Raw genomic sequence first — 23,978 nt, forward strand, 5'->3', positions numbered from 1 at the left:
TGACCTCACAGATAGTGTCACTTGCCATTCAAAGTGCTGTAGTATACAGCAAAAATAACAAAAAACATGGTATTTTCAAAATACTTTGGAGTTCACTAAACTTCTACCTTCAGGCATTACGGATTTACTGCTGTTATATGTGGAATGACTTTTCAGGCATTGAGTCTTATATTCTCAGTTTCTTTCCAGACTGTCAGAGCCTGCATTTTTAGCACAAAGTCTTTTCCATGGATCCTCAGAGGCATTGTAACAGGGGAGACAAAGGTGTCAAAATGCACCATCCCTAAAGAAACCCTTGGGGTAAATGTGTTGCTTAAGGGTGCAATAGTAATACTGTTGTGGTACATCCAAATTTGCTGTCTCTGATAGCAAGCTCTTTCTAGTGTTCCAGTCATTCCAGTTCCTGGTCAGCAGACATTAACCTTCAACCCTCAGTACACACTTTTCTGGTATGGTAATATTAATGAACACCACCACCAACAACAACAACATCAACAATAATACTATTAACAACAACAACACCGACACCAACAACAAAAACAGGTTGACCACTTTATGCAGAAAAAAAAGGTTAGTGTTGAGAATAGTAGATTAAGCCCATTAAAATCTGTGTGTCAGAGTGGAGGAACAGCACATCAGAGAATTCCCCACAGAGATTGCTGAAATCAATCCATGGATGATCATTCAGTTCATGTAAACATGTTCCCATGGTTATGGACAGAAATGTTTAAGTCCAATCTATGGAATAAGACATAAATGAAGACTCCAAAGGAAAGGCTTAGCAGCATCTTTACCAAATCAGGGCCCATACAAATTTTGTTCTTCCTTGCTGTATTGAGCATGACACTCTGTCATGGTTTGGTTAAAGATAGAACAGTACAAAAAGACTGGACTCAGACGGGCCACCTGAAACTTGTCAAAGTAGATGTCACTCAGCAATTTCTTCCAATTTACATCTTTTTTTTTTATCAGCAGAATCCATTTTCTCAGTTTCTTCATGCTGCATTGTCCTTCCCGCATTGGCCAACAGATTCAGCTCCACAGAATCGCCTGAAGACCTGGGGGATATTCCAGAAAGTGGGTTTAGTGAAAACTCAGTTAGTTAACTCAGAGTAAGTAGTAAACCTCCTAATAGAAGAGCCCAATAGCTTCACTCTCCTAGCAAAAAAAAAAGCCACAGAGCTCTTCTATTAGAAGGTTTACTACTTGCTCTGAGTTAACTAACTCTGAGTTTTCAATAAACCTGCTTTCTGGAATACCCACCGTGCAATGAGAGGAAATTAATTCATAATATTTTGCAGGACGGATCTGTTTAACTGGTGTAATTTATTTTTAAAACAAAATGATCTACCGTTTTTTTGTTGGTTTTTTTTGGAAAATATATGATTCATATAAACACTTATGAACTGCACTGAAGGATGCAACTCAACTCACAAATCAAACATCTGTTGTCTTCTTTATCTCCCTGACCTACAGAAAAATAGAAAGCAAAAGCATTAATATTGAAAGATACAACTGTAAGGATGCACTTTATTTGCTGACATTGAGTTTTAGTAAAGTAGGTAAAAAAGGAAAGTTGTTGTGATACTGACTTTAAATTTTAAATGCACAAAGACACCACAATGCTCCTCTCGTAATTAAAGTACTTCTCGCAATAGAGAAATTGGGGATTCAAGGTCCACCAACCTTGTTTATTGTAGATTCAGTGGTAAGTGTATACACTGCGGGGTTTTTTTTTTACTGAAATGAGCAGCACATTACCCTACATACAACAACTTTACAGTGTACTGTACTGCACATGATAAATGATTTCACCTGACCTGTTGTGGACTCTGAGAGGAAAAGCATGGATGAGGTATTATGGAGGGTTTCCTCCTGGACACAGCCAGTGTGTCATTCTGTTGTATTTCGACTGTGGACGTTGGAAGAACACGAGTATCAGAGCAGAGGGAGAAGACTGGTGAGGAGCAGTCCAGATTTGCCTCTGTTGCAGAGAGGCACCTTTGATCTGCAAGTCTGGTGAACATAGTCATGTTCTCCACTGATGATGCTGTGCTGTCCACTGCAGTTAAAGAGGAGAAGAGGGGCAAATATGACTTACCAAAAGATGAGACTTGAGTAATGTAAAATTTTATTTTTTAGTTAAATAAATTACTATCATAATTACAGGAAGAATCATTTCTTAATTTTGATTTGTCCAGCCTGGACAAGTGGACAAGTCTTCATGTAAGTGGTGTTTCTTTCTTTCTTTTTATTTATTTATGATATTTTAACCACTTTTGTCTAAACAAATAAAAAAAAACATTTTAATTTCACATATAAACTGAAAACATTATTCAAGAAGTTTTTTTTAACCCCAATTTGGAACGCCCAGATTGGAGTTAAAAAGCTTCTTGAATGCAGGTGTTTTTAATTTATGTTTGAGATTAAAATAAGAACTTCTTAGCACAAACAATATGCAGACTGCTAGCTTTTCTTAATCAAGTGATTTAGAACTGCAGCATGTTTTTGTTTAGTGCACACACACACACACACACACACACACACACATTTACACATACATAAAAGATGCAGGTGTTGTTTTTGGTGATCACCCAGAATTCCCTGGCATGAGTACTTCCTGTAACCCCCTCCATTAGGTTGGCTTCCAGGGACAACAGCAGGTGGCAGAGAGCCATGACCAGATGAGGATGACAAGTGGCTGCCTGAGTTTGAGGAACTGCTTCCAGAGCCAAAGGAGCTGGGCCTTGGCAACATGCATTCTCTTTTTGAAATGAGTGATGCCTTCCCTTCTGCGGGGTTGCAGTGAAAGAGCAGTCAGTGGCACAGCAATCCAATAACATGTAGCTGTTTCAGAGGTAGTAAACTAAAGCTGGAATCACCCATGATAGCTTAAATTAAATAGGTTACACATCACCTATTCCTGGAAGACCACATATGATAGCCCTGTTAGAAATAGCTGCTTCACTTGGCTGAATATCCATGAAGGGTTTACTCAGGATACCCATGAACACCCTTTCCTGCATTCTCAGCTCTGCAACAGATTTAAAAAAAAAAAACTTCAACTGAAAGCAGAAAATGAGAGCAGAACAGGGGGTATTCAGTGGTTTCAAGAAACGAACCGAGTACATCACCAAAACAGTGTATAAAAAAACGAATCTTTGGGGAAAGAGACAGAATGCAATTTACAGTGATCAATTTAAATTAGTGTTCTTTCACAAATACACCTTTTAATGCAAACAGAACCCTTGTAGAGTGATATGTCTATGTTAGAAGTTACATGTTTACACATGCATTTAAACGTTAAAAAATGGGATCTGCCACAAATATCTGGTAACTCTGGTATGCACTGCATTAGCTCGGAGAAAACATTGCATGTATGAGAGAAATCTTAGAGAGGTTAACATTTAGTGCACGTAACGTCAGATGTATCAGAGACTGAGGCACAGCTGCCAAAATGATCATGCATGTTACTCTGTCTTTCTTTTTTACTGTGGTAGAGGACACTGACCTCTACTACGAACAGCTTGCTCCCACAGGATGTGCTCCAGATCCCTGGTCCAGGCCTCTTTAATCTCCTTTGTTTCAGCCTGTAGAATGTACGTGTCCTGGGTCTTCCTGCGGTGGACCCAGATCTCAAAGCATAGCCCACTTTCTCCAGAGCTATGCGTCATGCCAATGTCACATGTCTGCATCCGAAACCCAATATTAACACATTAAACCAAAAGCAGGCTCCATACTCGACACATCTTAATCATCCTGCGGAAATCCATCAGAGGAGACTGTAAGGTTCTGTGTGTTGTCATGAGTTTCCATATATTACAGATGCCATGAAAGGACAAGAAGTTCATCTGTTCTGTTATTGTGTTTCGTTTTATTTTATTTTATTCTATTTTTACTATTGTTTTACTACTGCTCTTTTAATTGTTTGAGTTGTGTTTTCTAATCTGATCTGTATTTAAACGTATGCCTGTGAGCAGCTGCTTTGAGAATCTTTAGTAGTCCTAAAAATGTTTAAAGTGCATCATTGTGGAGCCAAAGCTGAACGTCTGGTAAACAAACCTTGAATGACTGTTTGTAGACATAGACATCTCCATGGTCTGTTTTTTTGGTCTTGCTGAGAAGAATAAGATCCTGAAACAAAAATGCACGACGAAGAGATTTCTTCTTCCGGAAAAACACAGAAAACTCATCCTGGCGAATTAGCTGACCTTGCTCCTTCAGGTTAACCTTCGAAAGAGAAAATTGAAAACCAAAAATGTGATTAAATGCATGGAAAATGTTTTTCTTTTTCTTTTCTTTTTTTCTTTCTCTCTCTTTTTTTTTTTTTACAATTTAACCACAGCGTTTCCTTGCTTGATTTTCCTTTTCTACATGTTTCAGTGTATGGGGTGTCATTGTTGATTATAGGTTACAGGAATAGTCAAAGGATTAGTGAAAAAAACATGTTCCTCCCTTTCTCCTATCATTCTTCCCTTGCAGCACACACTACCTGTAATTCTACTTTATGCTCAACTTAGTCAGTTTAAAATTTCAGCTTTTGTTTTCCTGTCCTTGCTTGGGCTCTTAATACCTGTGAGTTTGGTCATATGTGCCTTATGCTGCTAAACAAAGACTGAATATTTGCTGTTACAACCTATGTCATTGAAAATGGTGAAAGATAAATGAGGTAAACACAATGGTTATGCAGTAGGCAAAGTTGGAGAGGAAGTCCATCTCTGCATGATTTTGTCCCTCTGTTCTTGCCACATTTCTCTTACATTGCATTCCTTGATGGCGTCCATGGTGAGCAAATCATTGCCATGACGAAGTTGGAATCGAACCACCTGAATGGCTCCCTGGATCTCTTCTCTCTCACGGTCGTGGTTGGGGCCACACTCCTCAAATATGTCCTGCAGCAATAGACTGTACTGACTGACCCTCTGAACTGGTTTCAGCAGATATGAGAAGAGGTCCATGCTATCCCCCAATTCCAGTTGCTTCCTCTGTTCTCAAAAGATAAGAAGGGCTTGTATGTAACACCACATAACTTCCAGTGGTTCTACTGAATTATCACTATGCTAAATAAAAACATTTTGATATGCCACACACTGCCTTGGTGGCAATGTTGCAAACAATGGGCCTAATTCATCAATATCTTCGTAAGTTTTTTCTTTAATTTGTTCTTGAGAAAGGTCCTAAGAAAAAGTCTAAGCCAGATTCAGGAACCGCAGAATTGTTCGCATCTTTGTTCTTATAATGATGAATCCCTTTGTCATCATAAATTGAAAGCGCGTGCCAGTTGTTCCACATTAGCAAAGGTAAACGCCCCCGCCAATCCCCATTAAAGGGCATAAGACTGCAGGGCTGTGTGCACACACAGAAATCTATGGAAGCCCAATTGCAACTTTATTTCTCGGAATTCCGATTTTATTTCTCACAATTCCGACTTTATTTCTCGCAATTCCGACTTTTTTTTCCTCACAATTCCAAGTTCTTTTCTAACAACCAACAAGCAGCCTGAGCCATCACTTCTGCTCCTGCCTTAATGGTTCAATGCAATGCGCGTACAGTAGCAGACAGGAGCGAAGGCTACAACAGCTGCGTCTGCTCTGTCCAGGTATTTTAATACTTATCCATATGTAAAAGTAAAACTGACTGATTCTCACACACCTGCTTTATGACCTGTCTGGTTTCAGATGGGATAACCCATAAGTAGTGTATGTAAAACTACTGCGCACTTATCACAGTCTACAGCAACGGTTATATTCTCATATTGCTCTTTTTGTTCATTGTACAAAAGTGTAAATAAATATGCACTACATTCTAGAGTGTTACATGAAGTGTTAGTGTAGTGTTTATTTATTTTAAAAGACCATAATGCTTTGTAAAATAATGAAAATAATTATTACAAATATTATAAATGATAAAAATATTATTGTAATTTAAATCCTATAATATTACACAACTGTAGAATTGAAGAAAATGCAATAAACAATTATGTTGCACAAACATGTCAGCACTCAAATGTGCGTTAGTGTTCTCTTGAGTGCATAGATTCTGTTCTTACCTAAGAACAAATCCCAAATAAGAAAACATTGGTGAATGTCAGAATCTTTGTGAAAACTGCATAAGTGGGTTTCAAGAACAAATTTCTTCTTAAGAACAGTTGGTGAATGAGGCCCATTGTTTTGTAAAGGTGTGTGAAAAGCTGCGGTGCATTATGCTACACTCTGGTGTGTGTGTTTTTTTTTAAGTATTACAGGGCTCTCTGTTCACTTTTACGATAGAAGACATGTGGTTGACTAGATATCAAAACTGGACCAAAAAAACCAGTATATGAATATTGCGTTTGGTATCTTAGTTTCACTTAAAAACACCCATCTCTACCATTGCCTCCCCGCTGGACATTTCAAAAACATTATCATTGTAACATCTGCTGGCTCTGCCATTTGTTTATCACAGGCTTGATGTTTTCCTACTTCTGCTGATGTCAGTGTGAGAGGATTACATCACTCCAGCATATACATATGCATATAATATACATATAATGAATAACATATACTGAATACCTATACAATAACTGAAATGTGGCTCACCTTGAAGAATTCACGACCATGGGTGAGAACCAGTGCATCAGACTGGGGTTTGTTTTGAGTGTAGAGTGCATACAGCCCGAAGCTTTCCCTCTGCGACCCAAATGAAAGAATCCAAAACTTCACATAAAGTTACCCGAACACTTCTTACATAACTTCTTACTTACTTAAATAAGTAACCCTGGAAGTTCACTGCACTCACTGTGTAATAGATTTTTGCACTTGCTCAGTCCAACCCCAGAAGCTAGAGGGCATAATCTCTTCTGTTCTCACAACTAACCCTTCTAAGAGTTTAATGCCTTTACTTCTGCCACTAAAACCTGTGCACTTACAATACTAATATCTGCAGTAATAAGAGTAGCATAGGTACACACAGATCTATATGTACTTGGACTCATAGTACAGTCCTCAAATTGAAATAGAACTGTTTGTACTTACACAGTTTCACTATACACTAGTGATCTTACTCTGCCACTATAGAGATATTCAAGACACTTCACAAGATGAAGTTTAAGGATTCACAGAACCACTGGGTTGCTGCATTCCCCTGTCTTGCCATGAAAGAACACTATACATAAAGATCTGAGGATACGCTTTTTTCATAATGTTGAAAGTCTGGACCATATAGACTCTGTAATTTTACTGATTTTATAATGAAGGAGGAGGATGAATTTAGCTACTCACATGACGAAGGAAGCAGCAGCCAACCCTCAGAGGTTCTGTTCGGCATGCCTCAAGCTCTTTTAGGAAATAATGGCAATGGAATTCATGTATTTTCTCAAGGTTGCTGAAGACTTGGCCTCGCTGACCACGCAGTTCCTGTGGTACGCTGGGCTGTGCCAGGAGGGGGAGGTAGTGAGTAATGGTGTAGCTGAGAGAATGCACATACTCCAGTTCTGTTGACAGCAGCTCCTCCATGATCCTATGTAGTTTCCTACCAAAGCCAATTCAACAACAGTGAACCTCTTTGGTGACGTTTAATGAGATGATAAATGTAACTGCAGATAACATTACCAAGTGGTTTCTTGGGCCCCATGTGGCACATCTTGTGAAGGTACTGGTTACATCTGAAATTCGTGACCTAATTTTCAGCTGCATCACACTTGCAGACTGCAGCTGCTGACCCATAAGAAACAAACTGGCTACGCTCGCCTGGCCAGTCAAGGCCACCCGTACTCTAACTGTTCACTGGCATTCAGTGATGGTCAGATGCCTACATAGCTGTGGGTATTGTGCTACGCATATCTTGAAACGCATTACAGCTAATGACGCTGTGCTATACTATGCTATACTGTGAACAAATACAGAGACTGGCTTCATATTTATCAGAGGAATTGAGTACAAGACCCACGCACTTTGAGTGAGGTGGTTGCTATGTGAAGGGGCTACTTACAAGAGACTAAGGGTAATAATCAGACATTCTAAAGCAACAGAAAAATGGAGAGAAAGACAGAAAAAGAAAAGAAGATGTGGTTTCTTGGAAATTTATAAACATGCAAAACTTCAGTTCTCACATGCTCACAGCTAAGCACATTCATTTCATGCTGATGCACTAAGAAATATAAAAGGTTAACAGTGATATTTGTGTGCGTGTATATATATATATATATATATATATATATGATATGATATATATAATGATAATCATATATAAATATGATATATATATATATATTCTCTGACAAACTGGACAGAAATAGAACATCAACATCACAAACATGCAAAACAAGGAGTCTCCCTAATAAAGCTCCAGAACTTATTCCAGAAATTCTGTTACATGTTTGGGATTCTGTTACATGTTTCCTGTATTTTTATCGTTATTGTTACCTGTCTGATATCACTGCTAGCTTTTAGAAAAGAGAAGGAGAGAAACAGAGGAAATAAAACATAAATGCAAGTCTTCACTGAGACACCCCCTGTGACACACATTCATACACTTAAACATTTCATATTTACCTGATTCAAGCTCAAGCAATCACCCAATTCATGCTATTTACTGATCATCACACCCTTATAAAACAGGAAGGATTAAGAAGAGGAAACATGAAACTGAAAGGTTACTCAAGGACAGATTTGGAAAACACCGGTTTTAGATATTTTACGGAGTAACCTACGTAATGTTGCAGTTTCTCACTTCAGGGTTGAACTCGAACTTTGCTCTGTCAGATGTCCACATGGGTGATGCTGGCAACTCCAAAGTATGCCTGGATTCTCTTTCAATACAGGATGAGTTCTCAGAACAGAGACCAGCATGCTGCAAGGTCTGGATGTACTGAGAGTCTTGTGCGATCTGGCAGGGATACCCAAGGGGGCCGGAAGGTGTCAGGACCTGGGGCTCAGAACATCCAGATACTGCACTGGAACCCTGGCCCACATGTTCATGTAACCTGTGCTGCTGGGGTAACCAATCACAGGCCACAGAACTCAAGCCAGTATTGGTGGCTTTTCCCTGATCAGTCTCTTTCCTTAGCATCCTTTTGCCCTTTTTGTTTACAACTCCAGATCCTTTGGGACTTCTGTCATTTTGCCTGAAACTAATGTGGAAACAAGCCAGAGAGCTGCCTGTCGGTCTGCAGTAATCATCCTCAGATTGGTCAGTGCTCTCTGGGTCTGTCTGGGATAACTTTGATAATCTATCCACTGCCATATGATCAGTTTCTGGTGAGTTCAATTCATTTGGATCACAAGATTCATCTGGGGGTAAAATTATTCTTTGGGCTTGGTCTAGCTCTTGGAGTCTTTCTTCAAGTTGCTTCCTGACATCCTGGCAGTTCAGCCAGGCTTCGTTCCACACCTGCAGTACCCTGGAGCACCCAAGGCTACACGCATGAGCTTTCACCTCCTGGAAATGTTCTGATGAAAAGTTGCCTAGTTGCTCATAAAACTCCTTGAGAGAGGTCCAGTTCTGTTCTTCAGGATAACCATGAAATTGCTCCTGCCCCAGGTATGCCCTGCAGTTGCTGGCCAGTTCAATAGCCTGACACATTCAATAAAGACGACATTTCAACAATATTCTTCCACAAACACTACCACCCTCATTAAATTAATTGGTTAAACTGCAGTACACTTGCAACTTTAGTGCCCTTCCTTTACCCTACAAGCAGAATTGCACTCTTTGTTTTGTTTTGTTTTCACTACATCTAATATGGAACAAATGTTTTATAATCTCAACCCGGGTGTTAAGTGATATAAGCTGAAATACAAGAGAATGCAAAACAAAAACAAAAACATGTCATTTGTGTTTTTTGTAGCTTCAGAAGGCTCGAAATACTCATTTGGTTCTTCCCTTGTAGAAGAAAAAAAATATTGAACATGAATGTAAAAATTAACCTGTTGGCAGAAGTTGAGCAAATTGACCATAGTCCCAAATTCACTGCAGCAGAGCTCTGCGTGTGAAAAGATGTCTGCTAGGTTGGATTTAAATGTGGATACCATGGGGCGGAACACTTCAGTCTCAGGACAAGATGGTCCCTGAAGTTTCTCTGCCTCTGTCATCAACATTACAGCTTGATGCTTTTTCTCCTGATTTGATGAGAAAAAGACAATTTGGCAACATAGATCAGCAGTGCTCAATTTGTTCCTTAGGGGCCCCTACAGTTCAAGGGTGCCCTGAGGAAGTTATTGAAAGCCAGTGCCTTAGAATTTTAAATTTTGAAAACTGTGATGTTGGCAGGACTTATCTGTGATTTATAGAAATTTCTCCAAAATATTTCATAACAAAACAGTTTTGCTTTCTGTGGGGTATTAGCCATAAGGAAAAAAAAGTTACAGCTTACATTCACTTCAGAGAGAAAAGTATTGAAACTCTGGAGAATCTCTTGGATGCCTTCTCTGGAGTCCTTCAGAGACTCTGCCTCCAACAGATGTCTCTCCCTCTCAGCATCTAACCACTTTTTTATCTGAAAAAAGAGGGTGTGTACACACACACACACACACACACACACACACACACACACACACATATATATATATATATATATGCAGAGGTTTGTAAGCGTGAAATTAATCATTCCATCACCTCTTTATAACAGTGATGTAAAAATGTATGTTGAATGTATAAATTCATTAAATTACTAAATTTCCTCTTTTGTTAAAGTAGTTTCTGATAGATTGAAAACCTCTGAAAACCTTTTTAAAGATCAAAACCAGCTGGCCACCAGAGGGCAATCTGGAATAGTTAATGACAAAATACTGTTTAACAACCACTACCCTACTGATCTTTAAAACTTAATTTGTTCAGATTTTCCACAGCCAAGTAAAAATCCATTCCTACATCCATCTTACTCTCTTCTGTCAAAAAATGAATGATGGGGCTGAAAAATGATCACCCCCATACTCATGTAAGGAGCAGCAGATATGTTCTACAATGGTTCACGACAGCCATAAGATTTAAGAATGATCTAATGATTTACTGTTGGGATAATATGATTTAATCAGCCATTAAAATGTTAGTAAGGCATTAATAAGTTCTGTGTCATTGACTGGAATGGTACCAGTAGATTGCAAGAGACTATTACACCGGCAAATAGCTCTGAACTGATGTTTATAACTGTACCTTTGAACACTGAGTTTCCATTTCCCTTAGCTTGAGTAGGAAATCAAGGTGCTCAAGAGACACATTGAACTTCCTCACCAAAACATGAACCTGTTCTTCCAGCTGGTGATACAGACCTGTCACAGTGTCCACACAGTCACTGTAAGAAAGGGACTGGAGTTATATCATTAAAAAAAAAAACCCATGAAAGCACAAAGCTTGAACAACTCAGAACCCTACTACTCAGAGACGTACTAATTCATAGTATCATAAACTAAAAGATAGCAAGTTCATTTTACCTCTATTGTTATGAGATGTAACATTTTTCAGCTACTGTCTAATATTACTTGCCAAGTAACAAATCAAATGATTTTTAAATCTGTAGATTCTTTTAATATACACTGTTTGGGAGCATAATTTTGAACAGAACCCTCTTTTCAATGCAATTTAATAAATTTTCACACGGTGACTGCAGCACAAGAAATCACGTTATATACTTTAAAAGCTGAAACACTAAACTAACAGTGCAAGTATAGAAGATTTTCTATGTAGTCATTAGGCTTACCGACTGTTCGCACAGTGTGGATACTCCAAATCACTCTCCCTCCTGAGCTTGGCCAGTTTGGCTCCACCTTCCCTTTGCAATGCAACCAACTGTGTGTCTTTGAGCACTTCACTCATTAGAGTTTTCTGGTCTTTGATGCACTGCTGCACATCCTACATTAAAAAAGGGCAAGACCTCTATTTTTACTGGTTAAAGGTTCTTTTAGATGAGTGGTTTACCACTCTTCCCCTTAAAACACTTCACTTCTGAAAAGTTTTAAAATGGATTAAACTAATATTAGATAAATATACTATTGCTCAAATATGAGGGCAAATCACACTCAAAACAGTCCGTCACCTTGCAGCATATTAGCATGTGTGTCCCTGTGTTACTACCATCTACAGCTGTCTCCCCTTTCTCCTGTTCATGATGAGTGCCTTAATATTAAGCTTATAGACTTTGGAGTATCCTGCTTCTTCTTGCTACTTGCTTACATCCTTTATATAGTGATCAATCCAGCGCTATCTGAGCAGTGGATGTGTTGTGAGTCAGTGGAAGCCACTGAATTCCTTATGCTGAATTTCTTTTATGAGTGGATGGCAATGTTTTTGTGCAGTAAAACTTTAAATAGAACTATTTGCCTCTGTAGGTTTTGGACTTCAAGGGTTCATCCATCAAAAGCTATGACTGATGAGTCATATATGGAAATGCAGTAGAAATGTGGCAGTCATTCATTTGTGTGGTCTGGGAACTGGAGATTATTATATTACATTAAAATTATTACCTGGACGGTGTCAATTTTATGGACACCTTCTAACCTCCTGATGGCACCAAGGACCAGATTTGATGCATCCTGCAGGTCCAACACAAATGGGTGGAGTTTCTGTTGACATAACACTGAGTTGATTCACTCATCCCCCACACGTTTAAAATGATCAAACAATAAATTCTCTCTGCTTTATGAGTTTATTATTTGGAACTGCTCAAAAATCAGTTCAATACTGTATATTTACTTACCTTTACTATATGTAATTGGCTTATGGATGGGACCAGATTATAGATTTTATTCAATTATCCCATTTATGCATAATCACACTGAAGTACCTTCTAAGAACTTGTATACACTGACTGTATACTTTGTATTATATTATACTTTAAATGGTGTACTAAAATGTCTGCTATCATGTTGAGCTCTTAGAGTTGGCATTACAAAAATCTTGATAACTTAAAACATATTATTTAATCTTAGCTCTGTTAGCACATTTGTTACAATAGTAATAATGTGAATTTTAAAAATGAGTCAATAAAAGAATCTTTTATTTCTCCTCACATGCAATTTATAAATCATGATAATGTCAGTGCTGACAACATATCAACCAATTGGTGAATAACAAGGCATTAATAGCCAACAACAGTTTGTGTGAATTTGTGTTTCTGTCTTCATAGGCCAGAGGCCTTGAATAAACTACACCCTGTTCTTTATTATGCTCTCTGCACTCAACTCATTTTGTCTAATTGTCATTGCAATAGTTATTCACTAAAGCAGTACTGTATTACTGTCAGTCTTATACCCAAGGATAAATTGACAGACACACACCTGATGAATTTCTATCCAGTGACTGTGACTGTATGGAAAGGTGCCACCCAGTGCAGAGGTCAACTGACTGCCTTCCACTGTCCTATGAAGGGTTCTCAGTGAGGTTACAATATCCACCTGAATAAAACAGCATACTCAGTGCAAAGGTATCGTCCTTAAAAAGATAAAATGCCACCATAAAACTCATTTGTGCATCAGTATATATAACCTATTTCTGTAGGTAACATCCCTGGACAGTCAGATCACTATGAAAATGTAAAATCATCTATTTTCAAAAACTCAGGAGTTTGCTTTAAACAAACAAAGAAACAAACAAACAAATAATACACATTTATGCACCAACAATTACAACCGAAGTACAAGAGACTTCGGAAGCTAATAAATAACATTCATATTACTGCACAAAGCTTAGGATCTTCTCTTCTGTTTTTCTAGGCTGAACAGATTAGGAAGAGTCACTGACCATCAGTCCAGGACATTTCTCTGGACTGTAGCTGGTCTCCTTATTCATCAGTATAAGAACACCATGGATTGAATGGGGGCACTGCTCCTGTGTTAAAACAAATAATTTATTTAAAAATATTAAAAGTTCAGCAGATTTTGAATATTCAGTAAATGTATACATGGTTGTAACACTCACATGCAACATTAACAGAGCTTTGTAGAACTCTGGATGAGGTGGCTTCTTTTGTGCGTCAAGAACCAGAGTCATTCCGAGCTCTTCCTTCCTGGGTGAATAGAAGGTCATCGTTATTAATTCAGCATCACTGTTAATCTCACTTATTTTGTAACATAATTAAGAAATATGGTTGTAGACCTAAACAGTTATAGAAACTAGAGCGCAGAATTGTCCAGTGTTGGACAGGAAATACCATAAATAGAAGATTTTACCATACAGTACAAATGTTAGAGCAACACCCTTATTTTCAGTCATTTACTTCATTTATTTTGCAATGGATTTTCACTTGGATTAACTCAAATGCTACAGTGTAGAATTATTAAACTGTCTAAAATGTGTAGACAGTGGTGGGATGAGGAAGCTGAAGACATTGTGAGATTGGAAACTTTTAGAAATAGGTAACAGAAAAAAATTAGTGACAATGAACCTAAGCAAAAACACAGTTTTAATAGCTTTTTTCTACGTTTTGGCCACCAAACTAAAGTCTGCCTATGATGTTATGTGTATCAAGTCTTTTCACTGTACTTATGGGTGCAGCTCAGTTTGACTTTGTAATTAGGTGTAAAATAGGTATAAGTCCCTACTGGTGTCCTGCACCTTATAATAGAATAGAAGTACAGCAACAGCTTAGAGAGCTCCAGGCTAGACACCAGAGAGGAGCTCCAGGCCTCATTGTCTCCATAAAGCTCCACCATGGCTCTACCAGCTCTGTCCCTGCTACCTAGGGGAAGATGGATGGTGACAACATGGAGAGACTTGACATATCACCTTATTGTAGAACCATAAAAGTCTCAAACAGTATTCTCCTTTTTTAGTTTAGCCAGTCATCTTCTAAAGGCATTTACCTGGAAGACAAGCAATCCTTAATTGAATTAAATGAATGCTTGATTTCGACTGCGGTAGGGATGGAACCCCAGGCTTTGTGGTGTCAGTGTAGTTTGCCTGCTCCACCTGGATATCTGATTGTTGTCCAGTCATGGGAGAAGAGGGCTGTCTCCTAACCTGTGGATCATATTCTAAGAGAAAACACAAAAACACTCAAACTCATAATTTAACCCTCTAGTAATGTCTTCTGCACACTCTCTCCTTTTTAAATGAACATTAATACCTTCAATATGTCATCTGAATGAAAAGTACAGGTGATGAATAGAGACACTATCTGTTTAATTAATTGATTAATTATCATTAATCATTAAATGCTAATTCATATTAGAATTTAATTTATTAGCACACAATTTGATATTACAAGTACAACGAATAGACATAAAAAAAGAAATTCAGGTCAGTTATTAGAACTCCTTTCATACTTTCACAGTTTTGCCAGTTAACAATATGTAATACTGTCTGCCAACCCCTACTTGTCTGCAAACAAGTCTCAACAAGTAACATGTCCTCTTGTACTAATTCATGCTTTTGATTACCTTAAAGCTTTCTTTAGTTTTTCACTGCTTTGTAATTACAGTCAAGGTGTTTGGTATCCAAGATTACTTTTCAAGCTACCCCCTCAATACATCTCTTCTAAGGCAACATTTTCCTCTAACCTCACTACGTTGAAAGAAAAATAAACAAAGAATCATGGTCTCACCTTGGTTTGGGAGCCTTCGCCTCCCTACCTTTGGGGAAACAAGTCCAAAAGCTGTGGTCTTTTTACCTTGCATTACACATAACCTCGGAATAATGCCTTGGCAGCTGTCTTTGTTATCTTTAGCATCATCTCTTTGGACAACAACCCAGCATTTCTCAGAGATTCCCTTCTCTGTTTGCATATGAGCATTAATTGTTCCCTGATTTGAACTTGAAGGATCTTGCAAAGGCATCTGCAGCTTTGTTTGAGTGTCCCCATGTTCTCCGTTTAAGACTTGACTCACAGGTTGGCCCTTACAAGACTTTTCTGAGAGGTAACAGAAAGGTGGACTTCCAGGGATTCTACGCCTCTCATTTTCTAATTCCACACCCCAAATACAGGAATCTTGTTCTTTAAGATCCCCTAAGGTGCAGCCCCTTTGAACGTTCATGGAATTCTGCTGCACTTCCATATGGGGCACCCGATATCGGCACTTCAGATCATACTCTTTGGTTTCCTGTCCTAACTTTCTACTCATGCAAGGTGTACACGGCTCTTCTGCAAACCTGACAGTACGTATACAGGGTGTATGGTTCCTGGATGGACCAGGTTGGGGAGGTGAGGAGGAGGTAGGTCCACTGGACTTCAGAATATGAGAGTTGTGTTGGTTCCATGTCCTATCTTGTGCAGTTACTACTTTGTCCTTGGCAAACTCTACATAATCCCCTTCAGGGCATATGTTGTTATGTGTATGCACCATGTTAGGAGGCACCAAATTGTCAGATTTTGACACTGTTCTCATCTGATCTTCTTGATCAGACCTACAGTTGCGGCTATCCACTAGACAGAGAGACACAGCAATGCCATCTTTAGCAGGAAGGATCCTTGTTTTGATAGAGTATGGGGAGGTGGCAGAAGGACCATGAGAGGATGTGGCAATAGACTCCCAGGGACGCAATGGAGGAGGAAAAGACATAATTCGTGGCTTTTCAGACACTCAGGGATGTCAACACTCATTCAGGGAAACTTCACTATGCCCTGATCAGCAGAGAGGAGGCAGCAGCAAAGTATTCTGCCATGCCTTAGATCACAGAGCTCTCTCTCAGGAAAGCCACAAAGATGCTGGGGTTTGAAGACAGAGGTGTCCTCTACCTCTTCACTGGACCTGTACGCAACCCACCTGGTACCCAGTACACAAAGAGTGGTACCTGCAGGTCAATTTTCCCTGGGCCAGACGGGAGAAAGCTGATGGGGCCGGATAGATAACCACGTCTTCAAACACAAAACCCAGCCCTCATAGCAGAGCACCACAGTGGGATAAGCAGCCTGAGTAAAGAAGAAATGACACCCATTAACTATGAATAATTAATAATAGTAAAGTTCACAAGACTTACTGATAGTCTGGCAATGAATTACACGGTTACAATTGCTTGCCACATCAGGAAATCTTCAAAGGAATTAAAAAATAAAAATAAATAAAAAAATCATCAGTGTTTATAATGATCAAACATGACTTACATTCCTTACATTTAATCAATCTGCTATTAATTATGATAATCACAGCATTCTAAGTCATAGTTGGGGCTGACCCAGAGCTGTTTGTTCACCTGACAAGAGAGGAACATATTGCTTTGATCTTTAATTAAAAATGCATGCATATCAAGAAAAATAAACATATGAATGAAAACAAGGCAACAAATTTAAAGTAGACGCAACAGAAATTTAAATGGCTGGGAAAAGTTCTGTTACATTCAAGGCGTATTTATTTTAGTGCCATGACATCATCTTACAGAAACAGAAACAAGATCCCCTGTGAAACTCTTGCAGGAAATGATGTTGTATACAATTATGTTAAAAATAAGAGTTAGCACTAATACTATAAATATGTAACTCATATCACTGGAGCCAAGTGTTTATAATGTGATTTATTTAAACACCAAACTGTCACAACAATGGGGGTTGGGGTCAGGGTGAGGTCAATACAGATAGTTTTGAAGTATGAGAACCATGATGGCAGTCCTCCATAATTCAGAATGCAAGGACAAAGATCTCATGGGCTTGCTAAACAAAACAGATCCAAGACCTCAGTTCTCTGCAAAAAGTCAACTTGATTTGAACCAAAAATACCATTTAAACACAACCAGCTAAAACTAAGCTAACCATGTGAAGATCTGCGCTTTATTTTTGAGTACCTTTTCTTGTTTCTGTCTCCCTACCTCACTTAAATGTCACTCCTCATAATTCAGGCAAATGGTAATCTTTTAGAGTGGCCTTGAAAACCCCTTGCCTCATTCTTCTCCAAATGTCATGCCCCTCCACAAAAGATTTTATGATAAATTTTGAGAAAAAGATTACTAATTTCCACAGCTTCCTCAGCCAGTGGCTAGAGTTATACCCACACACCATGCTCTCCCATTATCAAGTAAAATCTTCTCAATCCTATCGGGCCAGATAAAATTCTGGGGTGACACATCTCATCTCCAGGTGATACCTGTGTTGTGTCATTTCCAACTGCCTCCTAAGACCAACAAATGTTGTCTAATCTTTTCAATGAAAATCAGATCAGAACCTCAATGAGGTTCTATCCTGTTGTTCACTGAGGCTGTACGTTAGACACTCATCCTTTTCTCTTCTCTTCTCTTACATTATGTCATAGACCAGTGGAAGCCAGCACTTCTCTATAATATGTACCCTCCTGTAGGATTCTGCCCTGAGTACATGACAGTAGTCACAGGATCTGTAACACCTTATAGGTGGGTATCCTCATCCTGGTGCAGTGGAATCAACCATCAACCATCAACCTCAGCGAGGCTGCTAAGTCAACACCTGTTTCTCATTGCTGAGTGTAAAATCATCCCTAAAAACCTGATAATGCTACTGAAATTCTGAAAGACTTTTGAAGCAACTGAAAATCAGACTGGAGTTAGAATGAGCTCTTCTGTGACAGGATATTTCTGGAAAAAGAGTGCTATAACAGTTTCATACAAATATATACATCAAAGGTGACCCTGAACCATATCCAGTTTCTAAACAATTTTGAAACTGGGTCACCTCTCATATATAATTATTTGACATACCAGTTAATGCTTGTTATGTTTGTATGAAACAGAGTGACACAGAATGACACATCTGACAGATAACCTCATAAGTCTCAGAGAACAACAATGGGAAACAAGACTCTCATCAGCCATGACTGCAGGAAGGCAAGACTGTGCAGAAATATCTGATGTTACATGAACAGACCATATTTGTCCAACTTCAGGGAGTTGACAGGGGTTTTCAGTTTCAAATTCCCACCCGCCACTTACCCTTTGGCCTGTTTCTCTGCTTTTAGATTCCTTCTGTAGCTCAGCTGCTTTGTGAAGGCCAGATGTGACCTGAGGGTTAACTGATACTCATATGCTTCAGATTCGGAACATGGAAAGGGAATATTCATTCATTTTCCAACCCTACTTCCTGAACAGGGAGGCTGACGTTCAAAGATGTGTGAAACTGCCTCATGATCAGCCCAGTGAAATCTCATGTGATGTCTACTACATATTTTCCTCACAATACAAACCATGAACTATAACTGAAATTAGTATTTATCAAGTGTGCCATTTCAGTACTACAACAAAGTGTGAATTTATTCACCTTTAACACAGCGAGAAAAATATGTAATATATATATTTGCACATCTGTGGCCTGCAGAAACTATGATATGGCTGTTTACCATCAATTTAAACACTCACATATACACAAGAACAAACAAACAAAAACTGAATGGCAATATTTGCACCTGAGTATTTTTATGCAATATTTATGTGTACATTTGTGCCACACATGATGGAAGATATAAATGACAAACGAAAGCCATGAAGCCATGGAGTGTATTGCTAATAACTAACAACGCTGCTGATGATTATATAAAATAGAAAGCACAACACCCACTGAACTGATTACTCATCTTATGATTTACTGATAATGTTCCTGCTTCTGAGTGATGTGTCAATACCTCACAAACCGTTTTGATTTATCAACTGCTCAGCTCATCGCAATGCATTTCTTACTCATAAGGTAATATAATACAAGCTTGGAATGTATCACTTATACATCCTCACACAGCTTTGGCATGTGTTTGGACTTGTTAAATTTACCCTGCAGTGTGTGAGTTCTATTCTGACCCCCAGGACTAGCCTGTTGATTCTGCCTCCCAGCCTGCCCTAGCCACCGTTAATCACTGCCTGCTGCAGATATTTCAAACTGTCTGGTCTTAAAAGAGGCTGTGACCTTTAAAAAGTTCTCACTTTGTTTTGTTCTCTTGACAATTTTTGTCTGGGGTCCTGTGTGGAGAGCCTGTGGCCAATCTCATGTAGGGAGACCAACGACACTTGTTTTTCTACATAGACTTATACAATGAAGTAGGCTACTATGAAATATACTTTCATGTAATGCTGACAGTAGTTATGTGACTGGTACATATAACATGAATATCAATGGTCTATAAATTTTCCATGGTAGTGCATGGTATTGTTTATCATTTTACATTTATGTATCATTAATACATTTTAAATGTGTGTAACTTCGCTTATAACAAAAACCTGCTCATTCCGTCTTAGTTGTAATGAAAGTACCTGTCTTATGAATGCCCTAGACATTATCACGTCAATACATGTATCACCCACCAGACATATCCCTAAATTCCACTCACTCTAAATCTCATCCAGATCGTTTCAAATATACTGAGAGGAGAGACCTCAATTATGTGTTCAAAATGTACATTTTGGTTAGTATGACACATTTTAAAAAAGGCTGCTGAGTGTTCCACCTGTCCATCCGAGTGTTTCTACCCTTATCTTTTCTTCTTTTGTTGAACTGAAAGGAGTGGATAGCAGTAGATCATTTTAGGCTTTTAGGTCTAGATCATTTTAGGATGAATTTGCTTGAAAAGGACAGCTGATTTTGAGGGACTGGAATCCCAGAATCATTTTTTTGCATTCCTGCTGGAATATTATATTGATACGTGTTTTCATAAGCTACCTTATCTCCTGCACTTACCCTGATTAGATGCCTGACTGGATACCTGTCTCCTGGGGTCACTCAGGATGTCTGACTCATCTGTTTACTGGACTCACTGGTCTCTGACCGAATGATTTTTTTTTTTAATAACACATCCTCAGTCTCCCCAAAAAATTGCTTTGTTTTGTAAAAGTCTGTCCAATCAGCAACTATCGTGTATTTTATTGCTTTCATGCACTTGCAGATCTTTTCTTCCAGAGCAATTAAGTCATTTTGCACTGAGTAGTTAATGAAAGAAGTTATGGACAGTAACAGCTGGAGAGAGACAAGAAGAAGTTAGGGAAGGTCAGGAGAAGCCTTGGGAATTGGGGGATGGGAAGACAGAAGATAAACAAGACACAGCAAGAATAGTAGTAGAAAGGGAGACTAGCCAAGTGTAACCACTCAGATATTACCATGAAACCTTTCTCATGCACTCATTCAGTAAGTCAGTCATGCATTCACTCAGTAACCCATTCACTCACCCACTCGCACACTCAGTCCAACTTTGAAAGTACACAAGGGCAGACAGGGACAGATGACAAAACATTAAAGGATTTTATGAGGATTTTATTTTTATGGGTATTTCAATTATTTGCAGAACAGTTAAAGGAGTAGTATCTCTCAGCAGAAAGAAACAGGATGGGGCAGAGAGAAGAAAAAGCTAAACAGAGAGAAAGATAAGATAAGAGGTGGGTATGGATAAAATAAAAGTTTAAGAACTGTTAAATGTAGCATAGCAATATAAAGAGAATGGTTAATCCATATTTTGATAACAGTTTCACTAAACTGTGGATTTATTTTGAAGAAAGTGAGCTCTGACAAATATTACTCCTAAACACTCACTATAAGGGTTCCTTTAAAAAGAATATGAGTCACTCAGGCCAAATAGTGTTAACTTCATATGGTGTGTCTCTGAAGTCATGTTAATGGCTCAAGTAGAGCATTACCTTCATCTAAAATACTGTTCAAATACGTAAAATTAAAGCATTAAAAGACGTCATATGGCTAATGTTGAATGCCAAAGACTTCATTTTCTCACTCTGTCTTTGAATAGAATATACCAAATTCAACACAAATCTCAAGTTATTTTCAACATGGCATGGCATGGCACAAATCACACAGCATGTGTTAAATCAGCTCTGACACTGCTGAGCACTGTTTTACTGTAAATTGTGAGCAACTCTTCTTTTTTAGATGAATGCAGATTTATTCAAACAGTTCAAATATACAGTAACTTGTGTGGTCAAAGTGTTAGCCACTCTCCCCAGTATCTGTCTGAATGAGTGCGCATAATCATGGCACAATTTGCGCATGTATTCCATGCTTTTATAATATAGTTCTACATTACAATAATTACGTTTTATGAGATTTAAAAAAAAAAAAAAAAAACATGTACTTTTTAAATTGAGAGCTGCAAAATCTAGGAAATTAACATGAATTCAGTGCCGGGGGAAATAACTTCTTGTTTTTAAAGTGTGTCTAAAAAGTGAAAATATCTCTCAGCTATTTGAAGTTTTCTATCAAAATCTTTTGTGGGGAGGTGCAACCAAAGATCAGTTTTGCTAACCATTACTATGGGTGTACCTAATTTTTAAAAAATAAACTACGCCAAGGAGGCATACCCCTAAGGATTGTTTGATTTTCCTGGAGCACTAGATGATACACATATCTGTTATAATAAACTTTTAATTACATCTTATTGCATAATTCAGCTCCAGAGGAGCAGGAATGATAATTCATTCAAAAGCATCCGCGAGCACAACAGAGTTTCAAACACAACAGTCGTTATGTTCGCTGAGATTATTTTGTAATGACTTTAGAAATACATGCCAGTTTGGGTTACCTACAATACAGCCCTGTCTTCACAGTAGAACATATTTAGTGCTTGTGAAGTCATGCACTACGACTGAAACCTCTACACCAAATATCAGTTATATGGAGTGGGATGTGCACAACTACACAAAATTCACCAGACAGAAGGACATGTGTTTTACACACTCAGAAGTCATACTGATGACGGAGTGCTGTGTTTTGGACTCTACCACCAAAAAACTAAGTATTTGAGGGACAGGAAAAAAACTCATTATTTTACCAACTGTATCTTTAGAGTTTTAAAACAGTCTTAGCACAGACACCCTGAATGAGTTAGACTTAAGTCTGTTTTGTGACTCCTCTTTGTATTAAACAAACAAGTAAACTCTGCTGTGCAAACTTTGTTGAGCAAACATGGTCAGCTTCTCAGACATCTCATCTTAGTGTTAAATTCTTTCTCTCCTGAACACTCTCCACATCTGCTTGGTTGTGCACAATATTGCAGAGATGCCATATCATGTCTACAGGTAGTATGGTAGAGAGAGACCACTCCCCCAAAACAGTGACCACGCTCAAAAAGCAGAGACTGCATCCAAATAGCAGAAATCACTCTCAAAAGGACAACACTCGCTGAGTGATGAGACTATCCTCCAAAATCAGAGCCCCCATCCTCCAAAATCAGACTGCCCAAAAATAGACCATCCCCACCCCCCACCCCCCCGAAGAGGAGCAGTGCACACATGCATTTGCACACACTAACTTATAGGCCAATTCTCAGTAACAGTACAACAAACAATAAACTGTTACTATTAAAAATGAACTGAAATTATAAAAAAAGACATTATTCCAGTTTAAACAAATTACTGTAATCATATTTTAATGTTGAGTAATATTGACTGAAACAGTGAAGAACAACATAAGGTAGTTAAGATCACTCAGATTGATTTTTTCCATGTCATCCAACAACATGTTGTGCTCAGAATTGTGTGTATAGACGTCAGCAGGTGTCCTTCAGTATATACACCATCATTAAACACCAGGCAATTTGACAAAAATGTGCCAAATAAAATATGCACAGGAAAAAAATAGACAGATGTTGAAGGCATACTGAGCGAAAACTTCTCATGTTTTGCTAAGTTACTTTGAACTGAATTGGCCTGTGTTTACTAGCTAAGCTGCATAACCCATTTTATACATGATTAGTTGACAGGACTGTGGTCTAAATGGAAAATCACAGAGTAGTTACTGCTTAAAAAGGATACTCACTGCTTAATGAGTTTGTTGAGCTCAGCCCACCTAAATGATTTTACTGCTCTTGCTAATTCTTACAATATATCTTTGTCTGCCTTAAATATATTCTTAATCTTAAAAGATGTTCTTAATTGCCTTTAGTTTTGAATCACATATGTCTGAAAACCCTATTGCTATTTGCTGAATCTCCTTTGACATTCAGAGAATATTTCATTTGTATATTCATTTGTTTTTGTTTCAAGTTAAATCATAGCTTTACATTTATGACAACGGCAAAACAATTTGACATTGTTGAAACACATCATACTTCAATACAGTGAAAGAACCAAGAACCTTCAAATCTCTTGTCTTGTAAAAACAAAATCCCCAAAAAAAACCCTTG

The 23,978-nt window shown here is 38.3% G+C and overlaps 1 protein-coding gene across 1 annotated transcript; it reads right to left on the minus strand.

The window, feature by feature from the left end:
* Nucleotides 1–995: 995 nt before the first annotated feature.
* quoa (quattro a) lies at nucleotides 996–16,469 on the minus strand. Its single transcript, XM_030786701.1, is given in 21 exon segments — nucleotides 996–1,058; nucleotides 1,821–2,062; nucleotides 2,595–2,740; nucleotides 2,893–3,034; nucleotides 3,512–3,689; nucleotides 4,063–4,230; nucleotides 4,761–4,985; nucleotides 6,579–6,668; nucleotides 7,260–7,509; nucleotides 8,403–8,422; nucleotides 8,710–9,552; nucleotides 10,008–10,097; nucleotides 11,131–11,269; nucleotides 11,675–11,826; nucleotides 12,438–12,536; nucleotides 13,251–13,367; nucleotides 13,714–13,800; nucleotides 13,891–13,978; nucleotides 14,527–14,650; nucleotides 14,775–14,945; nucleotides 15,515–16,469. Coding segments are annotated over 21 exon segments (4,389 nt in total).
* Nucleotides 16,470–23,978: the final 7,509 nt, after the last annotated feature.

The sequence above is a fragment of the Chanos chanos genome, chromosome 10, assembly GCF_902362185.1.
Source record: "Chanos chanos chromosome 10, fChaCha1.1, whole genome shotgun sequence".
NCBI lineage: Eukaryota > Metazoa > Chordata > Actinopteri > Gonorynchiformes > Chanidae > Chanos > Chanos chanos.